Source organism: Rhinolophus sinicus, chromosome 1 (assembly GCF_057876585.1).
Source record: "Rhinolophus sinicus isolate RSI-liver-muscle chromosome 1, RSI-T2T, whole genome shotgun sequence".
Taxonomy (NCBI): Eukaryota; Metazoa; Chordata; class Mammalia; order Chiroptera; family Rhinolophidae; genus Rhinolophus; species Rhinolophus sinicus.
The window spans coordinates 106,986,967-107,007,332 of NC_142501.1; the positions used below are offsets into that span (position 1 = coordinate 106,986,967).

Sequence of the window (20,366 nt, forward strand, 5' to 3'; positions counted from 1 at the left end):
GAGCCAGGTGCGGCCCCTGAAAGGAGGGAGAGAAACTGGTCTCTGAGTTTGGGGTAGCTCGCCCAGCCTGCACACGTCGGCGGTGCAGCTGAGGGCCGTCCAGGCCCCATCCTTCCCTGTTGGCCCTGGGAGACCTCAGAGTACCGCCTCATGCATGGTGGGCCTGACAGTGTGAAACGGCCTCCGGAAAGCTCGTCCACGCTCACCTCAGGGGCTTTGGGCTTGGTGCGGAGGGGCTTCAGCCCACCTCTAAGGAACAAACAGCCCAGAAAACTCTAACTTAATGTTTAAGTCTGTGTCTGCCTGAGGTTCAGCTGAATCCTGACACACTTAAGTTGTTGGGGGAATGACTTTTTTTTAACTCTAACTCGTGTGAGGGTGGGTTTGGGATTTGTTTTGATCTAATTCTTTGGGCTAGGTGTCTTTTCTAGGGCTGTCTGCCTTGCGTGAGGACCTGTGTGAGGGGTGAGGGGCCCGGGGAGACGCCCCTGTCTGGGCCAGGCCTCTGAGGGTACCGACGTGGCAGACCTCTCACTGGGGGTTTGTGAATGTCTGCCCTCAAGTCTCATTCTAATCATGTGGCCCTTTCTCTTCTTTTCAGAGGAGATGCCTTACCTGAAATGCCCCCTTCACACCGTCCTCAAACTGACACCTGTCGCTTATGGTGAGTGTGATCACACAGCTTCTGCCGAGACCTGCTCCCCTGGGATGCTGGTGGCTGTGGGGCTGTAGGCGGCCCATCCTCTTTAACCAGAAGCCAATCTCTCTGCCCCCCTCACCCAGGTTGCCGTGTAGAATCCATCTGCCTGAATGTGGAGTCAGTGAACACACACCGGGAGAGGTCAGAGGTGAGTGTGAGCGCCCCCATCCTGAGATCTGTCGAGTGACAGGACCAATTCAGGGAAGTCCCACGATGCATAAATGCTGACCTGCGTCTTTCAGTAGGTTCTCGCATAGTTTGTTGGAACTGCGAGGGCCTGGGTGTCTTTCTCCCTCCCTTTCCTCAGTATCCGTGGGTTCCTACCCTGTCTTTCTTGTGTCTTCTTGGCATCTTCTCTTTTCTCCCTCTTTCTGTGCTCTCTTCCCCGTTTCCACTTGACCCGAGAAGTAAGTATTAAAGAAGACACAGGGTGCTCTTAAACGTCCCACAGCACAGTTTTTGTTGCCTTTTCCTCTGGGGCAGCTAAAACTACTTTCAAATTCCAGAGTGACTGGTTAAAATAGGGTCAGCAAGTCTGCTCACTCACCTCTGCGCACCTGGGTACAGAATTACCAAGAAGACGATAATAGAGAAAAAGGAAGTGGGACTGGAGAAAACATACAATTTGGAAATGAGAGACACGAGGGATGGCGATGGGGTTTCTTGGGGGCACCTGGGGACGTCTGAGATCTGGGGTCAGCCTGGTTGCATGTCCTAGGGCACAGCAGATTTCTGCCCAGGTGTATGTTGTGAAGGAAAGTTGGAATTTACGTTGTACCGACTGTCGAAACCCAATGCTTTGCCAGTAGCAGCCCGAAACTTGCTTTTACACTGAGTGTGACACTCCTGTCTGCACAGGAGACTTTCCTGTTCCCAGGGAGCTTGGCCAGGAGATTTTGGCATTAAAATCCGGCTTCCATCAGCAGTTGCCTGGCTGGGTGACTGGCACGCAGGAGGACGGAGTCCCTCTGTGACAGCCCCCTTCTGAATGTGTGTGGGTAGTGGATGATGCATTTCCTGTGGCTCAGCCTCCCAGCTGGACCCTCAGCAGGGGGATTGGGCCAAACTGGGCTCCAATGGTCTCTGAACACTTCACTGTGCAGGACCGGGCCAGGGTCTCGGTAGAGACAGACGTCAACTCCGGCGCCTGGGTCACGAGCCGCAGAGTGACAGCTGGAGGGCTCTTCAGATGCCATCGCTCTAGTCACGTTGCCAGTTGATTGGAAGGCCAGTGTTTGGCCCTAGCCGGCTGTTTCTGCCTCCCTCAGGTCTTCTGTGTCTTTGGTCTCCTGGCTCCTTGGAAGCCTGCCTTTCCTGTGCGAAGCTGGGATACAGTTGCAGGGTGCAGGAGTGGTTCCGTGTCCACTCTGCAGCTCCTGGCTCGTGGGCAGCAGGAGGGAGTCCAGCAGCAGCACCGTCTCCCCCGACCCTCCTGCTGTCTTTTCCCCTCAGTGGTTCCCTGAACCACACGCCAGGACTCTGTCCTCACCGCTCCCCTCCTCGGAGGCTGGCAGCAAGGTCTTTCCTCCTACCTCATTATCTGCTATGATCGAATGACTGCTCCTGCTGTTCCTCCCTCACCTGCTTTGCAAATGTCAGTGTTTGTCCTAGTGGGGGTCTTGGAATGCTCCCGGAAAGGGGCTCGGGAGGAGAGCATCCCTTGATTTTCGCTGTGTGGGAGACACAGGACGAAACAGCAACCTCGTGGTCCCAGGGCCATTCACTGTGGTCAGTCTTGTCGTATCAGTACATTCCAGAAGCAGAGAAACGTAATTTTGTTTGGTGTTGATTTGGGGGCCTTATTTATCTCCCTTCTCCTTGTAACTGTCGCCTTCTCTCTTTTGTCTTTGTCTTGCTTAGGATGCAAAGAAGGGACCTAACCCACTCATGAGACGCAATAGTGTCACCCCACTAGCCAGCCCTGAGCCCACCAAAAAGCCTCGCATCAACAGCTTTGAGGAGCATGTGGCCTCTACCTCCGCTGCCCTGCCCAACTGCCTGCCCCCGGAGGTGCCCTCGCAGCTGCCCGGACAAGTGCGTTACCCGCCTTTTCCTTCCTCGCGGTCGTGTCTTGTGTCTGGGTGGGGAGGAGGGCACACCAGTGGGTGTAGCTGTGGCCTCCGGCTCAGGCCTGCGTGTGGGTCGTGGAGGGGGAGAGCGTGGGGACAGCCGCTGAAGTTTGTGACACCTTCCTGACCAGGGCTGTGAGTGCATGCCTGCTTCCTTGGGGAGGCCATGTTCACTGGGCAGAATAGGGCGGAGCAGACAAAATGGCAAAGTGTGTCTCATACCCGTTCATGGATAGGTTTTCCTAAAACAAAGTTAAAGGCAACCCCTAGTTCAGAAGTCTCTATGAAGCTCTGAGCTGTTTCCTTCCATGTGCCCTGAGGACATCTTTTCTGTCCCAGGCCCACAGCTGAGTGTGTTTCCTTACTTACTTTCTTGCCAGGGCTCCCCACTGTAGAAGAGCTGTAATTGGAGGGGGCCCTTGGAGAATGTCCTCACCCAGAGCCTGCAGGGCCTGGTGACAACTTAGGCTGCCTGGCTCACAGCGCTGGATGGCCTGGAAATAGCCACTTTCTCACATAGCATAGTTACTTCAGTAGGTAGTAAAAAAACAAACAAATAAACAAACAAACACTGAAAAGCAAAAAACCAACTACATTTCACTTACTTTATTTGCTATGAAGATTAAAGGCTGAAAGATCTTGGCTGTTGAGCATTCAGATTGGTTTTCAGAAAACAATTTGTTTCCCCTCAACGACAGCCAAGAAAATCTCTGGGCACAAACTTGGGTCCCACCCAGGGGTCTCCCCCCACCTCCACCCACCAGGCCTGGCTAAATTTTGAATTGGATTGGTTTTTGAGCTTGGAGTTGGGCCTCCAAACTCTTCCTATATTTCCCCCAAAGCTCATTTAAGTCTTGTGGTGTCTAGAAATGTGCTGTGTGGCCTCAGGCAGGATATTGAACCTCTTCAGGCCTCAGTTTTCTCATCTGTGAAATGGGCGAGTAGCAGATCCAGTGAGGGAGCAGTGCTGAGCATCGAGCACGGTAGTGTCTGCCCTCAGCACTAAGTGTAGGATTTTATTGTCAGGTTACACTCCTCCCTGTCCTTCAGTCTCCTTATCTCTTACAATGACAAGATGGGACTTAGAGATGTCTAATTACTACTCCTTTCAGGTCTAAAATTTCATTTTTTAAATGAAAACTGAGAACTGAAGTGGTATATCTGCGACATTCTGCTTTGGTATAAACTGGGGTCATAGTTGGATGTTTAGAAACTGCTGTCATACACACTTGGGGGAACTGGCCTGGGTTGGGCCGAGTGGTGTGTGTGGCTGTACTGCCCCGGGTTACGGAGGACACATGGCTGGGGCTGCCCCTGTCATTGACAGGATGGACCTTCAGGGTTGCCGAGCCACATCCTCAGGGAGTCTGGAAGCCGTTGGCTGGGCCAGGCTGGGAGGGTCACAGCAGAGGATGTCTTGGTTTCAGATGACTCGGGCCCTGTCCCCTGTCCCTCTACTGACTCCTCTCTCTCTCTCTCTCTCTCTCTCTCTCTCTCTCTCTCTCAACCTTTTCCCTCTGCAGCCTTTGCTAGGGAAAGCCTGTTTGTAAGTATTTTTCTCTGAATAGTTTTGCTGCTCACACCTCTTTCTCCTCATTTGCCAGTTTGGCCTCCTGCCTGTTAAAGTGTTGAGGATAATGACAGTAGTGAAATCTGAAAGAGGAAGATGGGCAGGGGAGGAAGGAGAAGAGAATTCATGAATTTGGAGCAAAGGACACTAGAATGCATTCGGTCCAGCTGTTTTCTGTGTGTCCTGACGCCGCCCCTGCTCCAGCTGGCTCCTCGGCTCCTCGTCACTCCCTCTGGGGCTCCTGGCTCACTGTTGATACCAATCTTGTTTTTCCCTCAGAGAGTCAGGTTAGGGTGGTGAACTAGGTCTGTGCCTGCTACCACTGTCGTTTAAGTTCTGTGTCTCCCCTAGGAGAGCCCTTGAGTTTTGAGAGGAAAATGTGCCCAGAGCCTAGTCTGCAACACAGAGAGGTCCTCTCCTGGCAGGGAGCCCCTCCCCAGGGGTTCCAGGACCTCCACACTCCAGAGAAGTGTGTTTGGAAACCATCTGGATCGGGAACCTGCCCAGCCCTCATAGTCACGTTCAGAATTGGAGCAGGTTACAAACCGGGCCTTCCTTCCTGCAGAGCTCTCTGTGGAAAGTTCTGGTTACGTGTCTGCTGGAGCGGCCACTGGATAATACAGTGTTTCCACTGCTTGGGTGGTCCTTAACCACAGAGGGACCCCAGGCCTTTGTATCGCGGAGTTTTAGCCACAGCCACTATGAAATAGACCCTCACCAGCGCCTCAGGTCACACTGGCCCATGTTCCCTCTGGCTAGTCAGGGGGCCTAACCTTGGCTAACTCATGCTGAAGCAGACAGGGCTTGCAGGGTGCAGCCTGGTAAGCTTACACGCGTGGCTTGTTCCGGGGAAACTGAAGCTGTTTGGGCATCGTGTGTGGATCAGCGCCACCACCTGTAGTGAGGGGTATTTTGCCATGCTTGTAGCTCACAGAAAATGTGTCTTTGGTCCTTAAAATAAGCCCAGCACATGGGCAGGGCCGTCACTATCTTTGTGTATCAGATGAGGGCCAAGAGCCGATCGCTTGCCCACTGTCATCCAGCTGGTCATGGGCAGAGCCAGGCCTTGACCGGGTCTCCCAGTCCTGAAGGCTGCCTACTTTCTCTGGGCCAATCTCTGGGAACAGCTAACATACTGTTCACGTGCCCCGCCCCTCCCGCCCCCCCCCCCCCCCCCCCCCGCCTGGGCACCTGACATTGCAGCCCGTGAGGCACTGCCTCAGACTGTCTGATGGCCTTTCACCTCTTGCATCCTCTCCCATGCAGCTGCTTCCTCTGGCTGAGGTGTGTTTACTTGATGGCCGGCCTGTCCATAAAATTATGTCCGATCCCCCCCGAAGCCAGGCGTTGTACACAGAAAGCTTCAGATCAAGACTTCTCCTGGTGGGAAAACTCACCTTTGAGTTTGCAGCCTTACGGTTTTGCATCTGTGCGTGTCCTGCTCCTTTTGACCCATGGCCTGAAGTTGCCAGGAAAGAAGTCTTCCTGCTGGGAGGGTGCCGTCCCCACACCTTCTAAGGCTGAACTTGCCCCTCTCCAAGGCTAACAGCGCCTTGGTCTAGACTCCCTCCAGTTCAGCAAAAATGTGTTCTCTGGACCCTCACACCTCCATTCCACTGTGGGTCGCATTGTCCAGCCCAGCCTGGAGGACGAGCCCACGACTGGGGCTGTGGATCCTGAAATGTGTTATTAAGTCACTGAGCCAGCTTTGGATCTTGGCTGTCCTGCCCTCTCTCTTGGGCACTCTGGGCAAGGTAGTGCAATTCTAGGACTTCAGCTTCCTTCTCTGGACACTGGAGATCGGAACATTACGAGGTGTTGTAATACTGTAGCCCTTGCAGAATCTCTGGCACACAGTGAGTGCCTGGTGGCTGATAGCTGTCACCGTGGGAAAGATGGTGCCCTGGTGGGTACGTCCAGTGCGCTCTGGTTTGCACTCCACTCGGCATTTTGATGCCGTCCTGTTCCTTCTGCACAGGCCAGTGGGATTTCTTCTCAGGAGCACCAAGAGACTAGGGAGTGGGGGAACCCCTGGGGTCTTACAGGTTGTGGCCCCAGTGGTCATGGTCTCCCAGTAAAGTGGGTGAGACAGCCCAGTCAGATGGGGCGCCCTGCAGTTCCCCCACTAAGGGCTGTACCAGTGCTCGGGGCCCACACATCATTCCTGATTCATCCTTGTCTTTGAAATTTCAAATGCACACTAAAAAGAAAATACTACTAAAGATGTTTTGTTTTTCTTTTCCAACATGTTTCTTCCTTTGCCCCCCACTATGCTTGAAAGACGAACTGTCTGTCACATTTTCTCAAAGTTTTCTCCTTACTAACCTTGGAAAGGTAAACGGCTCGGTGCATGTCCCTCCCTGTCCTTTGAGTCATGGCATCTCCGCTGGCAGGGCATCTTGGTCTGTGTGAAGACTGGCCATTGTGCACTTTGTGACTCATACCCCCCGTGCCAGAGAACTTGTGACTTTCAAGAGTAGCACCATTGTCTCGAGGTCCCCTCTCTCGCTTCCTCCTTTCCCTCCATGTGTCCTGAGCCGGGGGCGCTGTGAGTGAATGACTGCACATCGCCTGTGCCTGCGGTCCCCAGTGTCATTGTTTCATTGCCATCATTTGCGGGTGCTCGGAACCTTGGGCGTGACATGTCTGAGGGCGAGGTGGAGCCAGCCACTACAGAGGGACACGGCAGCAGCTCGCTCTCGGCCCCCACGAGTTGGCGGGGTCCTCCCCAGCAGACCCCCCACTCGCAGAGGCTAGGCTGTCCGATGTCTCGTGGTTGGAGGGTTGGGTCGCCTGGGCTCCTGAGTCCGGCTGAGAGCAGGCTCAGATCTGGTCTCTGGCTTCAGTGCAACCAGGCTGGAATTCTCTTCTCTAGAGATTGCTGCCCCAGGGCCTGGGGTTCTGTGTGGGAGGGGAGTGGGCTGAGGTGATCCTTGCATATCTGTCTGCCTGGGTTCCACTCTCCCGCCACCCTTTTAAGAATCTTGGTGTAGACACTCAGGATGGGAAAGAACACTTCCTAAAGTTGTTTCCCTTTTTTTTGAGGGGTGAATTAAGGAGGTTAGGTAAAAAGACTACTGCTGTTCAGAGGCAGCCATCATTTGTCCCCAGCTGATTGAAAAACATTTCTTAAGGGGGTTTTGATACTGGCCAGCTTCTTACGGGGGAGGCTTCTGGCTGGGGTTGCTTTTATTAGAAAGGGAAGAGAGCTTTAGCATCGGTGCCCTCTCGGCCTGGCTCCTGGCCTGGGTCCCTGCCCCGCAACGTCCAGCCAGCTTGCAGCACCTGTGTTCCAGCTGCTGAGCCTGTGTTCCTAGCATCTGGAGCCCAAGGGCTGCGGTGTGTGGCTTGGCTGGAGCGCAGTTGGGAGGAGAGCCCTTACGCTACGTTAGAGGGCCCCAGTGTGTCCCTGCCGTGCCCAGCAGGACAACTGCGGGGCTCGGAGGGTCCCTTAGGTTCTGGTCCCAGAGTGGCCTGCTCTCCCCTCTCCCCTCCCTGCCTCCTGCAGGCGATGTCAGGCTTCTCTGCTGTGAGGTACTTGTCCTGTGTGACTCTGGGCTCACCCCCCACCTGTCCATGGGGCCTCCTTGGGCCCCTTGTACATGTTTGGTTACCGATGCTCTTCCGGGTCGTGTTTTTTGTCCTGGGGGGCGGGGAAGGAGGGGGGAAGTCTCAGTTGCATGGGTTTCATCTTTTACTTTAGAGACTGAGTCAACAATAATAGTAATTCCCTCCCCCACTGCTCTTTTCTCCTGGAAACAGAACATGAAAGGCTCCCAGAGCGGCGTTGACTCGTCCCGGACACACTGAGGCAGACCCACCAGTTCCGTTCCATTTCCTTCCTGCAGCTTAGGTAGGGCTCTTCACCCACCCGCAGCCAACCATCCCACCGACGTCTCCCGGAAGAGGGTGGGTCTGCCGGTCAAAGACAGCCTGGGCCCCCAGCTGAATGGGGCGGCCGAGACCCCAGAATGCCTTCCCACGTGCGTGTGCGGCGTCCATACTTCAGCCACCCACCCGTGCGCTGCCTGCCGTTCTGGGTTCTGTGGCCTCACTGACTCCACGAGGCTTGGTGAGGACCCAGAGCAGTGGAGGGGGTGAGAGAAGGCCCTGAGGAGGGGACGTTGGGCGCCTCTGTGCTGTTTTGTTCCATTTCTGTGATCGTGGTCTGGAATGTTCTCAGCTGGGGGGATGAGAGAATCCTAAAATCAAAGGCGCCTGGATCCTGGTTGCTGAAGGTTCCGGGATGTTGAAAACTTTCACGAGGCTCGTTTGTGCATCTTGGACGTTGACTTTTGAAGGAAGGACTCGGGCACGTGCTGGGAGGGGGCCGCGGGGAAAGCGAGTCCGGAGGCGCAGAGAGAAGTCCCTGAAGAAGCCGGACTTGCTTGTCAGCGAAGCAGTGACCCTCCACAAGTTCACACACCTTTCCAGGTCTGTGCTCTGCCTCTGAAGATATTGAAGGACAGTGTGGCTGTGTTGGCAAGAGGGGATGGCACCAGGGCCTCACCTGCCAAGGAGCTCTTCGGTCCCTCTGCTCTCCGGCCTGGATCCGAGGCACCTGAGAGATGGTTCCCTTGGGGCTTCCTGCTTTTGCACTTTTTTATGGCAGAGTGTGTGACCTGACAGTTGCATCTTCTCTTCAGGAACTTAGATGTTTGGGTTTTGTGCCCTTAGGGGCTGGAATTCTGAAAGAATGTGGGGAGTCGGGCATGCCCATGAGATGGGGAGCTCAGAGGGACCCCAGTAAACCCACTGGGGAGTGAGCGCTCAGATCATTGCAAGAGTGACCCCAGGAGACAGCGTGGAGAAGAACAGGCATCCACCCTCCTTCCTGTAAGACGTTCATCACCTCCCACGTTTCCCAGGTGGGACAGTGGCCCAAATCAGGCCTCACTTGTGGAAACTTCCTCCAAGAGGCTGTCGTGGTTTCCCAGAATTCAGCTCAATTCTGCACGTTTTCATCGAGCATCTGCTATATGCCAAGCATTGTGCTGGGTTCCTTCGGGAATGTCCTCTCTTGCCTTCGTGGTGCCTGTGGCAACTTTTGGGGTGGGGGGGAGGGCTGTTCAAATCAGGGCTTTTGGGACGTGGTTCTAAACACCTGCTCATTTCTCCTTGTTGCCTCCAGGTACTGTGGGAGGAAGGGGGTGTCCTGAGGCCCAGAAGAAATGATTTGGAGATTCAGTGGCAGTTTGTTTAAATGACCCTTTTACAGATCTCTAAAAGCTGGTGCCAAAGGTCACTTCCCTTTTCTGCCCCCTGCTTTTGAGCCAGACATCCTTACCCCTCTTAGCTTCTGAAATAGCTGAGAGTGGGTGCGGGTGGGGGGTGCTTAGACAGCTGGAGCTGGAAGTGGAGAGAAGCTTTTAGAGAATATACGTTTCTGTGGTTGGGATTATGTGGGCAATGGGACACGCTTCAGATACCGTACAATCAAGTGTGAGGTTTTCACACCAAACCATTCAACCCCTGCCCCCTTACTTGGCAGTCTGCTTGAGAGGATGTCTGTATGTACATTCCTATGCGACTGAAGTCGTGGGTTATTTTACCTCCTTCCCCGCTATCTTGAGTCTAGTGGACAGTGTGTGTTTGCAGGTTGGTTGTATTTTTAGACAGAGGGCCTGCAGCTCTGCTCTTGAGAAGGGCTTTCTTGTGTCCCACTTTCTGGCCTCCTTGTCTCGGGGTGTCAAAGCTGGCTCTGATTTTTGATTTTGACTCTTACAGCCGAGCCAAGTGGGGCTGTGTGACGGTGGGTGCCCCTCGCCTCTGGCAGCCTGAAGTCCGTACCGACATAAACCACAGATAGTTTGTAAGGGCGGCGTGGGGTGGGGGGCGCCTTGGAGAGAGCAGAACGCTGCTGAGAGGGGAGCCAGCACGCTGATCTCAGGAGGAGCTGGGCGGAGCGGGTGTTAGCTGCAGTCGTGGAGTTCCTGCTGCTCTATTGATTCTCACCTCCCACCCGCCTGAAAAATACCTGGGACCAATTTTTTTTAACATTGCATAATTTTTAGGGGGTGGGGCGGGTAGGCTTACCCTCCTCTCCTTTTACTGTCCTGAGACCATGGATGAAACTCTTCACTTGGGGGAAGGAGAAAAACTGTTTGAACCACACCAATGATGATTTCGTTTGTAATACTTGAAATTTATTTTTTTATTATTTTGATAGCAGATGTGCTATTTATTTATTTAATATGTTTAAGGGAGGCTGAAAACAGAAAGCTGTATAGGTTGGGTTTATTGTTCGTTGGTTGGTTTGGGGCCTTTATGTGTGACTTACGACTTCTCTGCGTTCTGTATATTTGTCTGAATCAATTTACCTGGGATAAAGCTGTGCCAGCTTTCAAACAGGGGATGCCTTTCAGAAATTTGTATATTTTGCAGTTGCCAGAACAATAAAATACCTGATTGAAATACACTGACGAAGTGCCCCTCTGGTCCATTTGTGGGGGGAAGGAGAGTCTTTCATTGAAACTGGCTGTCAGTGGCCAAGTCTGCACCCCGCAGCCCTTGGCCTGCCTGCATCACCTTCCTTTAGGCAGGGCCTGCAACTCCCCATCGCCTAGTGCCTGCATTGGGGAAACAAGCGGTGTCAACTTTTTAAAAAAACAGATGAATAGATTTTACTTTTCGGAGCAGTTTTAGGTTTACAGAAAAAAGCAGATAGGACACGAGTTCCCCTCTGCCCTCCTATTACTGTGGTGCATTTGTCACAGCTGATGAGCCAGTATTGATACGTGATTGTTAATAAGCATCCTTCATTTACACTAGGGATCCCTCTGTTGTACAGTTCTGTTTGACAAATGCATACCGATATGTATCCACCATTCCAGCGTATTGTATGCCCCATCAGTTTTTTTTCTCTTCATTCCACGCCCATGCGCCCCAGCCGTTTCAGACAGTTGCCATTTTTACACAAGCCGCACAGCGCTCTTCTCAGTGGGGCTGGGCTGGGCCTGCTTTCCTCAGTTCCCCGCCTGCAGGCCAACGTGGCTGGTGGGCTCCTCCAGCCTGGTGGAACGTCATCTCAGTTTGCCCTGGGCTCATGTCCACTTTTCTTACCAGCATGGTTGAGAATGTGTTAACTTGTAATTATTTCATAAACAGTACCACCAGGAGAATTGGTCGACTATTTGGGAAGAGCAAGCTAGTGAGATCATAGCATTACATCATCCATCTTGACCTGTGTTTTTTAAAAACTGAACTATTGAAAAAGAAGAAATATTGGTGAATACCTAATTTTTGGATGGACTTTTGAGATCAAGCTTAAAAGTAATAAAGAAATTACAAAGGAAATACTGAGATTCCACGATGCAAATGTTTTAAGTTCAAGGTCATCAAAAACCATCATAAGCAACAGAAAAAAAAAAACATTCCAAGAAATCTTTGCAACAAATTTGACAACCCCCACGCCCAAATTATCCTAAAATATATATTGGGAAAATATCCAAAATGATAAGAAAAACATGGAGATGTTTAGCTATCTCGACAAAAAGCTTTCATTTAATCCTTACTACAAATTTTTCGACGTTTTAAAGAATAAAAGTGGAGCAACTGAAGTTGGGTGGAATTATGTTCTAAAGCTTGTTCTATAAACTTCATTTTGAGCTCACATTTTTAATACAATGTGAGTGGGTTTTGAGTAAGTTGTTCTCAGCGTGTGTGCAGGTCTTTACAGTCGATGGATCGATGTCCTAGGTAATCTATGAAGGCACCGGTTTTAACCTACAGGGTCTGCCATACTCTTAAGTCCATACTAAGAGAACCGCCATAAAGACAACAGAAGCACCTCCACACATGGTACTTCAGCCACTTGGGAATGACACTTCGCTCACTCTCAGAGGAGTCTGGGTATATTCAATAGTGTGGGTGCTGATGGCAGAAGCCTATTTCCTTTCACACAAAAGAATTGTTAGCCACGTAAGATTCAAGTATTGAATGAAATGAAGAATACGGGCAGGCTGGGTTCTGGACTTAGAAAGAAACCTAGTGGTGGTGGGGGCGGGGCTGGACACCGTGGAGAAGTGACCCCTCTATATAAAATATTGCATAACATTGCGTTGCCAGTAAACGCTCAGTGCTGGGGGGCTGGGATCAAAGCTGTTTATTTTCAGTTCCTTGAAGCCCAAGCTTAAGCTGCAGGCATCAGAGTAACTTCCTCGGACATGTTGAGATAGGAAAGTCATAGACAGCTAAGGACAGGACCGCGGTGGAGGACATGAAAGATCAGACAAACAGTCTCAGAGTGAGATGGCAGTTTGTGGGCAGTCAGGGACGTGCGGCGGAGGCCTCAAGGCCAAAGAGAACAGCAGCTGGCAAAAAAAAAAAGTAGGAAAGGGAATTAGACAGGAGGGGCTACTGCATCAGACTAGTCAGCCAAGATACCAGCTCAGGTGCAGGAGGAGCAGTGGGGGAGGGAGGGGGCCCAACCGGCTCCTGGTAAACACCTTAAAGATTAGGGATCCAAGGACATATAGCCTCTGGCTCAGCTTAGCCTGTGGGGTATTCTATTCGGATCCCCCCTATTTTCGGAGAGCTGTATCCTTGCGCTTTTCGCTTTTGCAATAAAACTGTATACTGCTTCAATTTACCTGTATGGGTCTGTGTTCTCATTCTTCGAGTGCGTGAGGCCACGAACTCAAGGCACCAGGCATCAGAATCTTATATCCATGTCAGATTCACTGAACCAAAGATGTCTCACCTGGGTATTCCGGCAAATACACTTGGTGACCAGAGGGGCAGAGGAGGCGCTCAAGGCCTGGGGAGGGGCTAGGTTCTTTTCTATACATAATTCCTGCCTCTGGAGTGGAATCCAGGGGCTGGGAGAGGGGAAGGCCAGCCTAGTGTGATGCATTAATGAGACAACTCCAGGCTTTGCCGATGGACAGTCCCCGCTTTACCTCTCTGGCCCTCCATGCTCCAAATGTGTGGACTTAGACAGGTTACTTCATATTTTTTAACTTGTTCCCCACGTTCCCCATTCATAAAACAGGGACATTCGTACTGTATTTTTTTCTTATAAGATGCACCATCAATTTATTAACTTTTGTACAAGGCCAAAGAAACCACATGCACAACCAATGCAAGACAAAATTAAGTTTCGGTTGTGTTAAATGTAGACGAACATCCTCCTTAGGAGTGAAGAAATACCATAATTACTTTTCAGGCTTTTTGTGAGGACCAAAAGTCTTACCAGTGAAGACTCATAGTTCCTGGCACAGAGTAAGCACCGAAATGACAGTTATTAATCTAATAATGTGTGCCTGGTGCTTTAAGTGCAAAGCAGGTATTGTTATCCCCACTTTGCAGACAAGAAACAGAGGCTAGAAGAAGTTAAGAATACTGCTTGGTTTTGCCAGCCCTGGCGGGAGAAGCCCCAGGTCTTTCAGACTCAGCCAGGCGCCTCAGAGCCTCACAGCTGAGCCAGACCCTGCAGGATGGATCACCAACCACAGAAATGGGACTGAGTCACAAGTTAATTAGCAAACAGGCTTTTGTGTTCCTGGGGCTATAGAGATATCTGTCTGCATCCATCAATAACAGGTTTTCTTTAAGGGGTCCTGCCTAACTCAGGGTGCTCACAAAACCAGAGGGACCAGATGTCCAGTCTCTACAGTTCTGTGTTTTCCCCTTCTCACCTCTTCCAAATAGGATCTGGAGACTAGCATCTTCTGGGATACCCTGTTCCTGGGGTACATGAAGACTTTCCTAGGGGTACACCAGTATAGACAGTTTTAGAGGGATAGGTTTCCCGATCCTCAACTTCCATAGTCATCCTTTCCAAAACAGCCTGGGAAATTTGTCTACATTTACAAGAGTCTCCTGGCTCTGCAAACAGAAGGCAAACCCCTCCCCGCCTCCCAAAGCATTTACTACATACAGACCATTGCACCAGGGTGGAAACACCTCCAGGGCACTCAACAAAGAGAAGCTGCTTTAATGATTAACCCCAGGGACTTCTTTCCTTGGCTGTCTTACTGTTGAATGTTGGAATGTTTAGAATTTAGAACAATTGAAGCAATATAAATTAGTGTAGCAGTTCAACTTTTTGATCTCAAGTCTCTTTTACACTCTTTTCCCCCACCCCAAGCCAAATAAGGACCTGAAAAATTAGATTCCTTTTTTTTTTAAATTGAGGTATAATTGACACAGAACATGATATTAGTTTCAGGTATACAATGTAAGGACTCAATATTTGTATATAAGACTCTTTAACACTCTTAAAAATTATTAAGGACCTCAAAGAACCCTTGCTTATGTGGGCCATATCTATCCACATTTAATATATTTGAAACAAAAACTGCAAATAAAACCCCCAAACCCCATCTTATTTAATAATTTATTTTGAAATAATAAACTCATTACATGTTATAAAAAAGCATTTTATGCAAAATAACTGTACTTTTCAAAATAGAAAATATTTAATGAGAAGAATAGCATTTATATTTTTATAAGTCTCTCTAGTGGCAGGTTCTCATCTCTGATTGATTCTGTCTTCAATCTGTTGTGTTATATTGCGTGGGTTGAATGAAGTACATGAAGGAAATTCAGCCTTACACAGATATGTAGTTGAAAAGGGGTATGTTAATATCTTTTGCAGGTAATTGTGAGTATTTTTCTTTGACTCTAATTTCTTAAAGGTTAGTTGTGGTTTCAGATCTGAAACCATATCAATGAACTTTTTGTACTTTGTTACATTAAAATCCACTTGTTCAATCTTACTCTTGGAATTGATTTTTTTACCCAGACTTGATTTTGTAACATCCAACATAGGTCATTTGGAAAATATTAGTTCACTGAGTTATGAAGATCTTCCAAATGTTGACATTTCATAACACAATATTTAAGAATCACATTGATTAATATCCCTCTGATCTCATCAGAAAATTCTTAAAGTATTGGAAAGTTATGAATCTTATAGGGGCAGCTACAAGTTTTCTACAATTCTAATTTTTAAGTGAAAACTGGAAATTGCCAATAAATACTGTTGGTTGTTTTCCTTAAAATGATAGGCTCACTTAATTCACTTTTGAGAAATTGTCTATAGGTATTGTTTTTATAATTTAAAACCTTTTTTTAAGTGGAAATCTGATAATTTCTATGCATAAGTCCTTTCAATGTCCACTTACTCATCTCCCACAAAAAAAAAAAAAAAAAAAAAAAAAAAGGACAGGACATTAGCATGGCAGGCAAAGCCACCAAGCCAGGGACCCCTCTGCTTACCTTCCAACCCTTCCCTCATGACTGCCAGGCCTTTGGACTCCAACCCCTGCCCTCTGAACCCCTGTGGTTTCTGAGGGAGCCATATTGTCTATTCTTGAACCTCTCCACGTTCTCTCTCTGCCTGCATCACAAATCTTTCCCTCCAAATTCAACCAAGTCTCAATTTTTGGTGTCAATCTTTTGGACTGTTTTCCCTCATCCTTGTGATAGTTAATTTTATGTGGTAACTTGGTTGGGCCTCAGAGTGCCCAGAAATTAGGTCAAATATTATTCTGAAATCCTGGATCTGGGACGTCATCAAAATGGCGGCGTGAGGTGAGCCTCTGTAAAGCTCCCCTGGAATTTACAACTAATTGAACAACAATAACTCCACAAAGGACTCCCTGCACAGCAGACAGGCAAGACTAAGAGGCCCACTACAGAATTCACCTAAAGGTCATAAAGGTGGGTGAATCAGGCAAGCGGGTGAGGAGGGAAGGGAGAAGTGCAGAGACGGAGCCGCGCGGGCGCAGGACGCAGACCCAGCTCAGTGCTCCGAGCTCGCTGCTTCCCGGAGCTACCGCAGCTGCGGGAGAAAGAGGAACTCAGACTACTAGGGCTCTGTTTGTGGCCCACAGGGCTGAGGGGGCAGCGTATAACATGACTGAACCCAACGCTCACGGCAGAGACCTCGGAGAAAAGACTGAGGGAAGAAGGCTGAAAACGGTGGTTTAAGCCCTCACAGCCGAGCAGAGAACGGAAACCTTAGGCCCTGAGACCAGCCGCCCCCTCCCCAACCTCCCAGAGCTCGCCCCGCCCCGACCTGCCCGGTGCTAAAAGCGGAACAGTCGCAGTGTCAGATCAAAAGAACAGAATATTTGCTGTTTTGAGAACTGTGGACCTCAGACACAGATTCACAGCCCAACTAGTTCTGGCAAAGGGGAGGGAGCTGTGGAAACAGGAGCAGCTGTGGTGGTGGTCACCGCCATTGCTCTGGACCACCTCTCACAACTCACCCCACCCCTGGCCCCACCTCTCTGGGCGGATCCCTGCAGTAGTAAACAGAACTGCTGAACCACATGGGCTCTGAATCTGGTGCAGGAAGAGCTTTGGAACTTCAAAAGCTCTCCGCATACCCACATGGACACTGCGCCCTGTGACCCCAGCAAACTATTAACAGAGGAGAAGCCGTCACCTAGGAATCCCCCCATTGTGTGAGAAGCTGGAATAGTGCAGAGAAAACATAGCTCTACAGTGTGAGAGAAAAAAAGGCTGCAGTCGGAGAGAAAATAAAACATTCTATTAACAAGTACTGGAAAACAAAAGAAAGACCTCTTCCTATCAACCTGCTGCAGAAGCCTCTCCTGTAGATGTCTAGGAAGAGAAATAATAAATCAGTAATTGCCATGAATAACCAAGGCAACAAGACAGCTCAGAAAGAAAGTAAAAAGTCTCCAGAAAAGGCACTTAAAGATATGGAAATATGTGACTTAAATGACAGAGAATTCAAGATTGCAGTTCTGAAAAAACTCAACGAGATGCAAGAAAACACAGAAAGGCAGTTTAATGAACTCAGAAACACAAAGAACAACATGAGCATTTTACGAAAGAGATTGAAATTTTAAAAAAGAACCAAATAGAATTTCTGGAGATTAAGAACTCAATAGAAGAAATTAAGAATGAAATAACCAGCTTAGGTAGTAGAGTTGACCAGATGGAGGAAAGAATCAGTGACATCGAAGATAGAAACCTGGAAATTACACAGATGGAAGAAGAAAGAGACTTGAGACTTAAAAGAAATGAAAGAACTCTACAAGAACTTTTTGACTCCATCAGAAAGAGCAATATAAGAATAATGGGCATACCAGAAGGAGAAGAAAGAGAGAAGGGAACAGAGAATATATTCAAACAAATTGTTGATAAGAACTTCCCAAATTTGTGACAGAACTGGATCCTCGAATCCAACAAGCAAATAGAACACCTAATTACCTCAATCCCAACAGGCCTTCTCCAAGCCACATTGTATTGAAGCTATCTAAAATCAACGACAAAGAAAGAATCCTCAAGGCAGCCAGGGAAAAGAAGACGGTAACCTACAAAGGAAAGCCCATTAGATTATCATCATATTTTTCAGCAGAAACTCTACAAGCCAGGAGGGAGTGGAACCAAATATTCAAACTATTGAAAGAGAGAAATTATGAGCCACGAATAATATATCCAGCAAAGATATCCTTTAGATATGAAGGAGGTATAAAAACCTTTCCAGACGCACAGAAGCTGAGGGAATTTTCTAATACACGACCTGCACTACAAGACATACTAAAAGAGGCTATTCGACCACAATCAACAGGGACAATTTGTGGCAACCAAAACATAAAAAGGGGGAGAGTAAAGGCCTGAACCGGAATATGGGAATGGAGAAAGTAAGCGTGCTGAAGAAAATGGAATACTCTAAATATCAAACTTTCTTTTACATAAACTTAAGGGTAACCACTCAAAAAAAAAATCCATAACTGAAATATATACTGAAATAAAAGAAGAAACAGAGGGAAACATCATAGAATACCACCACACAGAAATAATAGACAACAACAAAAAGGCAAAGAAACAATGGAGACACAGACTTACCAGAAAACTAAAGATAGAATGACAGGAAATCCTCACATATCAATAATCACCCTAAATGTCAATGGACTGAACTCACCAATAAAAAGTCACAGAGTAGCAGATTGGATCAAAAAACTAAACCCAACCATATGCTGTCTCCAAGAGACACATCTCAGCTACAAGGACAAGCATAGACTCAAAGTGAAAGGGTGGAAATGGACACTCCAAGCAAATGGTACCCAGAGAAAATCAGGTATAGCCATAATGATATCAGATGAAACAGACTTCAGGGTGAAAGAGATAACAAGAGACAAAGATGGGCATTTCATAATGGCAAAGGGGACTAAACAACAAGAAGACATAACAGTCATCAATATTTATGCCCCCAATCAGGGAGCACCGAAATACACCAAGCAACTACTAACAGAACTAAAGGGAGAAATTGACCAAAACACAATTATACTAGGGGACTTAAATACATCATTGACAGCTATGGAGAGATCATCCAAACAGAAAATAAATAACAAAACAGCAGCCCTAAATGACACATTAGATGAAATGGATATAATTGACATATATAGAGCACTTCATCCTAAAACATCAGACTATACATTCTTTTCTAGTGTACATGGAACATTGTCAAGGATAGACCATATATTGAGACATAAAATCAGCCTCAGCAAATTTAAGAAGATTGAAATTATACCAAGCATATTCTCTGATCACAAGGCTTCGAAATTGGATATCAACTGCAAAAAGAAAGCAGGAAAAAACACGAATACATGGAGATTAAACAACATACTTTTAAAGAACGACTGGGTCAAATAAGAAATTAGAGGAGAGATCAAAAGATACATAGAAACAAATGCCAATGAAAATACATCCTACCAAAATTTTTGGGATGCAGCGAAAGCAGTTTTAAGAGGGAAATTTATATCATTACAGGCCTATCTCAAGAAACAAGAAAAATCCCAAATAAATAACCTCATGTTACACCTTAAAGAACTAGAAAAAGAAGAACAAGTAAAACCCAAGGTCAGCAGAAGAAAGGAAATAACAAAAATTAGAGCAGAACTAAATGAAATAGAGAACAAAAAGACAATAGAAAAAATTAATGTGACAAAGAGCTGGTTCTTTGAAAAGATTAACAAAATTGACAAACCCTTGGCTAGACTCACTAAGATAAAAAGAGAGAAGACACTAACAAAATCAGAAATGAAAAAGGGGAAGTTATGGACACCACAGAAATACAAAGGATCATCCAAGAATACTGTGAAGGACTATATGCCACCAAATTCAATAACCTGGAAGAAATGGACAAGTTCTTAGAAACATATAGCCTTCCAAGGCTGAACCATGAAGAACTGGAAAATCTAAACAGACCGATCACCAGTAACGAAATTGAATCAGTCATCCAAAACCTTCCCCAAAGCAAAAGTCTGGGACCAGATGGCTTCACTAGTGAATTCTATCAAACCTTCAAAGAGGATCTAATACCTGTCCTGTTCAAACTCTTCCAAAAAATTGGAGACAGTACTCCCTAACTCAATTTTATGAGGCCAACATTACCCTGATACCAAAACCTGGTAAGGACGACACAAAAAAAGAAAACTATAGACCAATATGAATGAATATATATTGAATGAATGAATACAATCTGATGAATACAGATGCAAAAATCTTAAACAAAATTCTAGCAAATCAAATACAACAATGCATTAAAAAGATTATTCATCACGACCAAGTGGGGTTCATCCCTGGGGCACAAGGATGGTTCAATATCCGCAAATCCATCAATGTGATTCATCACATAAACAAAATAAAGGACAAAAATCATATGATTATATGAATTGATGCAGAAAAAGCATTTGACAAGATACAACATCCATTTATGATTAAAACACTTAATAAAACAGGTATAGAAGGAAAATACCTTAACATAATAAAGGCCATATATGACAAACCCTCAGCCAACCTCATAATTAATGGTGAAAAACTGCAGCCCTCTGCTCTATGTTCAGGAACACGACAGGGCTGTCCTCTATCACCTCTGTTTTTCAACATAGTGTTGGAAATCCTTGCCAGAGCAATCAGGCAAGAGAAAGAAATAAAAGGCATCCAAACTGGGAATGAAGAAGTTAAATTATCACTCTTTGCAGGTGACTTGATACTATATGTAGAAAACCCTAAAGATTCCGACAAAAAGCTATTAGAAACA

The 20,366-nt window shown here is 47.6% G+C and overlaps 1 protein-coding gene across 7 annotated transcripts in view; it reads left to right on the forward strand.

The window, feature by feature from the left end:
• PFKFB3 (6-phosphofructo-2-kinase/fructose-2,6-biphosphatase 3) overlaps window positions 1-10,757 on the forward strand; it is a 70,848-nt gene extending 60,091 nt beyond the window's left edge. For 2 of the 7 annotated variants that reach the window (XM_019738224.3, XM_019738220.3), the window contains exons 12-17: window positions 602-664; window positions 784-848; window positions 2,561-2,734; window positions 4,293-4,315; window positions 6,621-6,673; window positions 8,102-10,757. In XM_019738224.3, coding sequence (XP_019593783.1) covers window positions 602-664; window positions 784-848; window positions 2,561-2,734; window positions 4,293-4,315; window positions 6,621-6,663 — 368 coding nt within the window. In that variant the 3' untranslated portion in view covers window positions 6,664-6,673; window positions 8,102-10,757. The remainder of the gene's footprint in view (window positions 1-601; window positions 665-783; window positions 849-2,560; window positions 2,735-4,292; window positions 4,316-6,620; window positions 6,674-8,101) is intronic. The other 5 variants (XM_074325019.2, XM_019738222.3, XM_074325018.2 and 2 more) reach the window with 3 other exon arrangements.
• Window positions 10,758-20,366: the final 9,609 nt, after the last annotated feature.